This window comes from Pimephales promelas, chromosome 18, assembly GCF_988280905.1.
Source record: "Pimephales promelas chromosome 18, fPimPro1.hap1.1, whole genome shotgun sequence".
In the NCBI taxonomy this organism is placed as follows: Eukaryota; Metazoa; Chordata; class Actinopteri; order Cypriniformes; family Leuciscidae; genus Pimephales; species Pimephales promelas.
Genome location: NC_142786.1, coordinates 935001 through 945000, shown reverse-complemented (window position 1 = coordinate 945000; position 10000 = coordinate 935001). Strand labels below are relative to the sequence as shown.

Sequence of the window (10000 nt, the reverse complement as noted above, 5' to 3'; positions counted from 1 at the left end):
TTTTATTTTAACATTTTGATTAGGTTAGAATGTTTGAACTAAATAATAATTATTATTATTATTATTTTTACTAATTAAATTGATAACAATTACTATTATTGTTATTATTATTAATTAATTTCGTAATTATTATTTTTTATTATTATTACTGATTAAATGAATAATAATATTATTGTCATTATTATCCTTTTATTAAATCAATAATAATCATTTTACGTAATTCTTAGGCTGGTTTGAGACCCTCTGTTATTCAGTAAGAGTATAAAGCTATACATTTAATTGCGTATATCGGGGCTGATCATTTGATGAGAAATATTTGAGTTCATATTGAGATCTCTGACTTTTGAGCGCAATTTGAGACACTGTTGAGATTTAAAACTCAAAGGAGACAAGAGAGATTATTGGGGTCTTGGTTTAGTCCCATTTTTATCTAATTTCCGTCTAGGTCGGAGGAACCGATGTGTGTTTTGTGTGAGCGGTCCAGTAGACCAGCGTCGGCCAGTCGCTCATTCAGGGTCAAACCCGTCGACCGAAGCCAAGGGTTCGTTCACCGGCGCCTGCGATACACCAGACCAGACACGACGGCCATGTTGGAAAGGTCCAGATCGAGACGTGTGTGTTTGTGTGATCAAACTCGCTCTCGCACAGTATTACCGTCTCTCTATCGAACAGCATCGTGGAGTCGGATTCATTTAGATTCAAAAGTTCTTTTTAGTGAATCAGTTCATTTGAATCTTTATTCTTTTTAGTTCATGATGATGTGCATTTTTAAGTTTCGTTTGTGTGTGTGTGTGTTGATGAAAACATCTCGACTCATATCTGTCCCGCTCATGTGATGCTGTGACTCAGACTCCGCCTCCGGACAGTGTGACTGACAGCACACTGCAACAAAGTTCAGTCACTTATGATGGTCACACACACACACACACACACACACACACACGCCTGCTGCTGTTGCTGCAGTGGCCTACAAACACCATCAAATAAGCAGCCGTTGTGTTTTGCACATGTGCGTTCACAGCTCTGAATCATCATCCGCATTTACATGTGAACAATATAAGAACAATAACTGTCCTCAGATACTGGACACTCACTGCGAGTGTGTGTGTGTGTGTGTGTGTGTGTGGGCCGTCGACATGCAAACTGTCCAGCAGTGTGACGCGCTTCATCTCAAACTGCATTAAAACATCTTATGATTTGTTAGTAATATATGTACAGTATATATGCCAAGATTGTATATGTAATATGTCTATTCTCCATTCACTTCAATCCCTGCCACGTGTGTGTGTGTGTGTGTGTGTGTGTGTGTGTGTGTGCTATCACATGGATTCATTATCCATATTTACAAGGTCATTTTGTGATTTTTTGTGCATCACACTGTATAAGAGTTTGTGAGTGTGTGTGTGTGTGTGTGTATCACAGTGTATTAAGAGTTTGTGAGTGTGTGTCAGAGCTGCAACAGGTCACGTGTGGTTTTTATATTGTGATTGTGTGTGTGATACTCTGTAGGAGTGTGTGAGGTGTGTGTTGTGTAGGCACTGTGGAGAACACTTAAATGTGTGTGTGTCAGAGTGAATGTGTGTGTGTGTGTGAGCTGTAATTTGAGGACGCGTGTATGAGTGTGTTGCCAAATGTACATAAAAAAGTATAAATGTCCAAATATAAAGTCCATAAATGTCCCATAATATCATCATAAAATAGAAGACGGTTCTTTATAACTGTGTGTTTGTTCTCATAGTGGAGCTGCACACTTCAGATACACACACAAACACACACACACACACATATATATATATATATATATATATATATATATATTATATATAATAAAATATGTAAATACTCAATACTATATTTGAATGAAATGTTATATATGATATTCTTTTATAACACTAACAAAATATTTAAATATATTATATATTTTTTAGAATATATATATATGTATATTTACTAAAAATATATTTAATAATAAATATATTAAAAAAGAAATTATGCATCCATATAATTTAAATAAAATAAATATATAATTGTACATTTATATTTATACACTGTTATATGCAGCAACTAGTCCATGACATCACACGTGTTTAAGTGCGGGCTGAGAGTCGGCCTAGCCTCACGTGAGGTCAGAGGTCAGCGGATCAGCAGTGTGTGTGTGTCAGTGCTCCTCTGCAGTGCTGCTGTGTGTGTGTGCTCTGGTGTCAATGATAAAGCGACCACAGATTCGCACCCCTTGTCTCTGAGACGCTGCTTCTGCTCTCTCTCTCTAACTATAGCTGAACCCTCACAGATGTGTCAAAACTGATTAAACTCCTGCGCCGTTTGCCAACTTCATTTACTGCTGTTAAACCCGCACCAGCTCACATATCCAGCGCGATTTTCCTACAATCAACTTTCCCAAATAAATATTGCTCATAATAGTGTCTCAGTGTTTGTGAGGGGTTTGAGAATGTCTTTAAACGTAATCCACCTGTACAACTTTATTCACACAATTCAAATAAAATAAACATATTTAAATAAATTATTATATATTTTCATTTTATAGTACACATATATATAGATTTTCATTTTATAGTACATATATATATATATATATACACACACACACACACACACACACATATATACAGTATATATACACATACAATATTCTTTTGGTTGCATGAATAATTTTTTTTAAATGTGTGTAGTGTAGTTTGTGCTTTGTTTTTCACTTTCGTTATGAGCAATACACACACAGTGTGTGGTCGAGTGTGATGTGAGAGGAACAAATAATGCACTTTACACAATATGGTTGTGCAGCACTAATGATGAATATGAACATGATCTGGCTGAACACGGTCTTTCCTTTCTCCAAAGGCGTGCAGTAATGTGTGTGTGTAGGTGTGTTTGTGTGCATCAGTGATGGAGTTTTATTGCAGGTGATTTCACAAGTGCACGTGTGTGTGTGTGTGTGTGGTGAAATTGTTATTCCGCTACATGGTTGTCTGTCACTTTAATGCAATGAGATTTGTCACACGAAAATGACTAGCAGCAATATGCATGGACCTGTGTGTGTGTGTGTGTGTGTGTGTGCCCAGCAAACATATTTAGGTTAAGGGAACGCTCCCGAACATTCTCCTTACGTTATAAAAACCTAAAAATAACCTACATGGAACATTTCTGTAACGTTCTTGTTTGGTTCCCAATAAAATAACCTCATGGGACCATTTGGGAACGTTAGGGGAACATTCTGTGTGTGTGTGTGTGTGTGTGTGTGTTGAGATTCACAATGGGAGTTTAATGATAATGACCGGCTAACATGTGAAACTCTAATAGAGTGGCAGTGTCAGAATTACCAGGGGAGAAAAACAGTGTGTGTGTGTGTGTGTGTTTGCAGTAGATTCAGTAATGATGGTCGTCTCAAACGGACACCGCGGAGATAAAATTCCCCAAATACACATGAAGGAAAGGTGTAAATTATAGTAAGGCCGAGAGACAGTCTCAGGAACACCGACTCTACAGTGAAGGAGACTGGAAGGAGGAAAACACACTCCATGGCCTGAACACACACTCTGAGGCCTGAACACACACTCTGAGGCCTGAACACACACACTCCGAGGTCTGAACACACACTCCGAGGCCTGAACACACACTCTGAGGTCTGAACACACACTCTGAGGCCTGAACACACACTCCATGGCCTGAACACACACTCTGAGGCCTGAACACACACTCCGAGGCCTGAACACACACTCTGAGGCCTGAACACACACTCTGAGGCCTGAACACACACTCCATGGCCTGAACACACACTTTGAGGCCTGAACACACACTCTGAGGCCTGAACACACACTCCGAGGCCTGAACACACACTCTGAGGCCTGAACACACACTCCATGGCCTGAACACACACTCTGAGGCCTGAACACACACTCTGAGGCCTGAACACACACTCCGAGGCCTGAACACACACTCCGAGGCCTGAACACACACTCTGAGGTCTGAACACACACTCTGAGGCCTGAACACACACTCTGAGGCCTGAACACACACTCTGAGGCCTGAACACACACTCTGAGGCCTGAACACACACTCCATGGCCTGAACACACACTCTGAGGCCTGAACACACACTCTGAGGCCTGAACACACACTCCGAGGCCTGAACACACACTCCGAGGCCTGAACACACACTCTGAGGCCTGAACACACACTCCGAGGCCTGAACACACACTCCGAGGCCTGAACACACACTCTGAGGCCTGAACACACACTCTGAGGCCTGAACACACACTCCATGGCCTGAACACACACTTTGAGGCCTGAACACACACTCTGAGGCCTGAACACACACTCTGAGGCCTGAACACACACTCCATGGCCTGAACACACACTCTGAGGCCTGAACACACACTCTGAGGCCTGAACACACACTCCGAGGCCTGAACACACACTCCGAGGCCTGAACACACACTCTGAGGTCTGAACACACACTCTGAGGCCTGAACACACACTCTGAGGCCTGAACACACACTCCATGGCCTGAACACACACTCTGAGGCCTGAACACACACTCTGAGGCCTGAACACACACTCCGAGGCCTGAACACACACTCCGAGGCCTGAACACACACTCTGAGGTCTGAACACACACTCTGAGGCCTGAACACACACTCTGAGGCCTGAACACACACTCTGAGGCCTGAACACACACTCCGAGGCCTGAACACACACTCTGAGGCCTGAACACACACTCTGAGGCCTGAACACACACTCTGAGGCCTGAACACACACTCCATGGCCTGAACACACACTCCGAGGCCTGAACACACACTCCGAGGCCTGAACACACACTCCGAGGCCTGAACACACACTCCGAGGCCTGAACACACACTCCGAGGCCTGAACACACACTCCGAGGCCTGAACACACACTCCGAGGCCTGAACACACACTCCGAGGCCTGAACACACACTCTGAGGTCTGAACACACACTCTGAGGTCTGAACACACACTCTGAGGCCTGAACACACACTCTGAGGCCTGAACACACACTCCGAGGCCTGAACACACACTCCGAGGCCTGAACACACACTCCGAGGCCTGAACACACACTCCGAGGCCTGAACACACACTCCGAGGCCTGAACACACACTCTGAGGTCTGAACACACACTCCGAGGCCTGAACACACACTCCGAGGCCTGAACACACACTCTGAGGTCTGAACACACACTCCGAGGCCTGAACACACACTCTGAGGTCTGAACACACACTCTGAGGCCTGAACACACACTCCGAGGCTATAACAATAACTATAAATAATAGTTTTAATTTTTAATTAAGAGAACCTAGAAATTAAACACTAAAATTATACAGAAACACTTTACAATCAGGTTTACAATAATCTCTGCTCTGGTTGTGTCGAGATGAACCGGTTCTTGTGTGTGTGTGTGTGTGTGTGTGTGTGTGTGGACTCATCCAGGCTATAATCAAGACATGTGTGAGACGGTCCCTACAGGCCTGGATGAAGCCCGTGTCAAACACACTCCACAGGCCGTAGAGATGTGTGTGTGTGTGTGTGTGTGTGTGTGTGAGTGTATTAACCAGAGGATTTAATATAGCTATTATACTCATAGAGGCCAAACGAACGAGTTTGCAAGAACAGAGAACGCGAGTGTGTGTGCATGTGTGTGAGAAGCGTCATTAGGATGTGTCAGAACTGCCCGAGGCCACATTGGCTTTACACAATGATCAATTCTGGAGTGAACAGAAAAGAGGAGGAGACGCACACACACGCCACCCGCTGCTTTAATTACCAGTGCCTGTCCCGCGTCTATCCTCCATCTGAAGCTGCGCAACAAAGCAAAAGAATCGCAGAGCGTGAGAGAAAGAGTGAAGGAGAGCAGCCCAAACGCTCATTAACGAATGATAATCTTCAGTCCGAGAGTTTTACACTCATAAAGCGCCACATGTCAGTGTATTGAGCCCCGGTACGCCCACTACATCTCACTCGCTTTCTCTGAACACACACACACACACACGGCCCCGGGGCTGAACATGTGTCGTCTGATGTAAACACAGCCCTAATGCTGTACCTGTGTGTGTGTGTGTCGTCCAGCAGCGTTTAAGTGTCTCGTTGAGGAAGGAAACACACGAACACTCAACATCATGTCACACACACACACACACACACGCACACACACACGTTTGCAAAGTTGTAGCAAGAATTTGTTCAGAACTGATGCTTTAATTATAACATTGATCAGATCTGAAGAAACTATCATGAGAAATCAGGTATCATCAATCATCACTGTGTGTGTGTGTGTGTGTGTGTGTGTGTGTGTGTGATTCTGCTGTAGTTTCGTGAGTGTGTGTGTGTGTGTGTGTGTGTGTGTGTGATTCTACTGTAGTTTCGTGAGTGTGTGTGTGTGTGTGTGTGTGTGTGTGTGTGATTCTGCTGTAGTTTTGTGAGTGTGTGTGTGTGTGTGTGTGTGTGATCTGCTGTAGTTTCGTGAGTGTGTGTGAGTGTGTGTGTGATTCTGCTGTAGTTTTGTGAGTGTGTGTGTGTGTGTGTGTGATCTGCTGTAGTTTCGTGAGTCGTGGTCGTGTGACAGGAAACTCGAGCAGCTTCAGCCCGTCTCGAAGACAAACGAGAGAACAAAACAAATCACGTGTCTTACTGACAGCTACCCTGAACACACACCATCACTCCGTCAGTCTGCAACACACTCCTGTGCCGACTCGTTTATTTACACAGAACAACACATGCACCCGATCTCAGACTACAGAGTGTGTGTGTGTGTGTGTGTGTGTCTCTCGTGCCAGAGGTCTCAGTGTGTAAATCACCAAACTTCTCATCAGTGGCCCGCGCTGGGTGACTCTCACTTCCTAGCTCTGATTAATTTGCATCAAAAGTTGATATTTCAATAGAATTATTGAATGCATAATGCAGAATGAATATATAATTCCATCATTGTTGAATTTTGTTTGGATTTTATTTTTTAATCAAATCAGCGTTGATATACTGTAAGTTTATGATCTTCAACACGTCAAATGTTTGCATTGTACTTAAATATTTTTTATATAATTGAAATAAAGTAATATAAAACTTTATAAATGAAGAGTTCAGATGCAAAAGCCTCTAAGTGCCATTTGAAATTTTCTTCTAGAATGATAATTTTGATCAAACTTGTATATTTAAGTTCAGTAATTTCACTTAAATGGCAATGATAATTACCTATTAATTGTTATTTAAGTGAAAGTACTGAACTTAAATATACAAGTTTGATAAAAATCATCATTAAAGAAGAAAATTTCAAATGGCATTTAGAGGCTTTTGCATCTGAACTCTTCAAATATACAATTACATATATATATATATATTAAGATAATTTATTAAAGAAAAAAATAATATGTATTAATTGTCATATTTTTTATCTTATTTTAATTGTAAACTATATATATAATTATATAGCATAGTGCTGTCATATAATATAAATATAAATGTCCAACATAAAAGTTTGTGTTTATGTAAGATATGTGTGTGTGTTTGTTTATATATATACAGTATATATATATATATATATACTCTCTCTCTCTCTCTCTCTCTCTCTCACACACACACACTCATATATAGTATGTAAACACAAACTTATATGTTAGATGTGATTAATCGCAATTAATAAAAATGACAGAACTCCCCCAGGAATATCATGTTCTCATAAAGCAACACATATGATACACATCACATCTCTTTTATCAAAAATAAAGGGTTTATCGTACGAGAACTGTTGCAATTCTTCGTAAAAGACACTTACATTCGAGAGCTTCGGGGAATCCAGGAGGCTTCTGGTCCGGGGACGAACCTGATGTGAGAGACAAACAGAAATATATGATATTTATTGTGAATCAGAATAAGTGTCACGTGTGTGACCTCTGTGCACTGTAAACTGCTGGTTTCACATTACATTGTTGAGAATGAAAATGGCCGACAATTGTGTTAAACACAGCATTCTGGTAAATGTGTGTGTGTGTGTGTGTGTGTTTTAGCTTGCACACTTACACAAACACACAACGCAAGACTTCTTGGGTCTGTGGCTTGTCCTGCAGAAAAGTAACACTTCAGCTCAGAAACTCACAGTTCTCACCAGAACGCTCAAAATAACTCGCCTTGCAGCGCTGGAAACACACACACACACACACACACACACACACACACCGAGCACTCACAAACACATGCAGACAAAGAAAAGCACAAAAACACTGCTACAACAAATTGAGTTTGGGATTGAGATGGAAGTACATTATTCTGAGAGTGAGTGTTAGCGTACAGCCACACTGATGCTGTTCTGAGAGGCTGATCATGTGACATGTGAATCAAGCGTTATAGATTTACATTATTTATAGAGTTTTACATTCACTGAAGAAAACGTGAGTGTTTTTACCAATGCAAAATGCATTCTGAGGGTTTTAGCGCATTGTTTTGTGGTTGGTTGCTAGGGTGATCTGAGTGGTTGCTAGGGTGTCTCCACCCTCAGGTCTGGATCTGTAAAGTAAGCATAAGCGGTTTGTTCTAATCACTACGAGCACTAAGTAACAGCGATGACTTCAGACTTAGAGCGAGACTTAGACACCCAAAAATGAACATTACCACATGATTTACTCACCTAATAAAGGCCTTCTGAAGTGAAGCGATGAGTTTGAGTAAGAAAAATATCCATATTTAAAATGTAGCCAAACACAGTTTACTTAAGCCTAAAGTGCATCTTGTGACATCAGAAATAGAGTAAATGCTTTTATGATGAATAGAATCACTTTTATGATGGACAGATGCACTTTTATGATGGATAGATTCACTTTTATGATGGACAGATGCACTTTTATGATGGATAGATTCACTTTTATGATGGACAGATGCACTTTTATGATGGATAGATGCACTTTTATGATGGATAGATTCACTTTTATGATGGATAGATGCACTTTTATGATGGATAGATTCACTTTTATGATGGATAGATTCACTTTTATGATGGATAGATTCACTTTTATGATGAATAGAATCACTTTTATGATGGACAGATGCACTTTTATGATGGATAGATGCACTTTTATGATGGATAGATGCACTTTTATGATGAATAGAATCACTTTTATGATGGACAGATGCACTTTTATGATGGATAGATGCACTTTTATGATGGATAGATGCACTTTTATGATGATAGATGCACTTTTATGATGGATAGATTCACTTTTATGATGGATAGATTCACTTTTATGATGGATAGATGCACTTTTATGATGGACAGATGCACTTTTATGATGGATAGATTCACTTTTATGATGGATAGATTTACTTTTATGATGGATAGATTCACTTTTATGATGGATAGATGCACTTTTATGATGGATAGATGCACTTTTATGATGGATAGATTCACTTTTATGATGGATAGATGCACTTTTATGATGGATAGATGCACTTTTATGATGGACAGATTCACTTTTATGATGGATAGATGCACTTTTATGATGATAGATGCACTTTTATGATGGATAGATTCACTTTTATGATGGATAGATTCACTTTTATGATGGACAGATGCACTTTTATGATGGATAGATGCACTTTTATGATGGATAGATGCACTTTTATGATGAATAGAATCACTTTTATGATGGACAGATGCACTTTTATGATGGATAGATGCACTTTTATGATGGATAGATGCACTTTTATGATGATAGATGCACTTTTATGATGGATAGATTCACTTTTATGATGGATAGATTCACTTTTATGATGGATAGATGCACTTTTATGATGGATAGATTCACTTTTATGATGGATAGATTCACTTTTATGATGGATAGATGCACTTTTATGATGGATAGATTCACTTTTATGATGGATAGATGCACTTTTATGATGGATAGATTCACTTTTATGATGGATAGATGCACTTTTATGATGATAGATGCACTTTTATGATGGATAGATGCACTTTTATGATGG

At 40.4% G+C, this 10000-nt stretch overlaps 1 protein-coding gene across 3 annotated transcripts in view; it reads right to left on the bottom strand.

Moving 5' to 3' along the window:
- Positions 1 to 10000, bottom strand: part of LOC148970851 (uncharacterized) — a 29702-nt gene that overhangs the window by 11366 nt on the left and 8336 nt on the right. For 2 of the 3 annotated variants that reach the window (XM_089122953.1, XM_089122954.1), the window contains exons 2-3: positions 8045 to 8085; positions 7800 to 7847 (exon numbers count right to left, since the gene is read on the bottom strand). In XM_089122953.1, the coding sequence (XP_088979079.1) occupies positions 7800 to 7847; positions 8045 to 8085 (89 nt within the window). The remainder of the gene's footprint in view (positions 1 to 7799; positions 7848 to 8044; positions 8086 to 10000) is intronic. The other variant, XM_089122955.1, reaches the window with a different exon arrangement.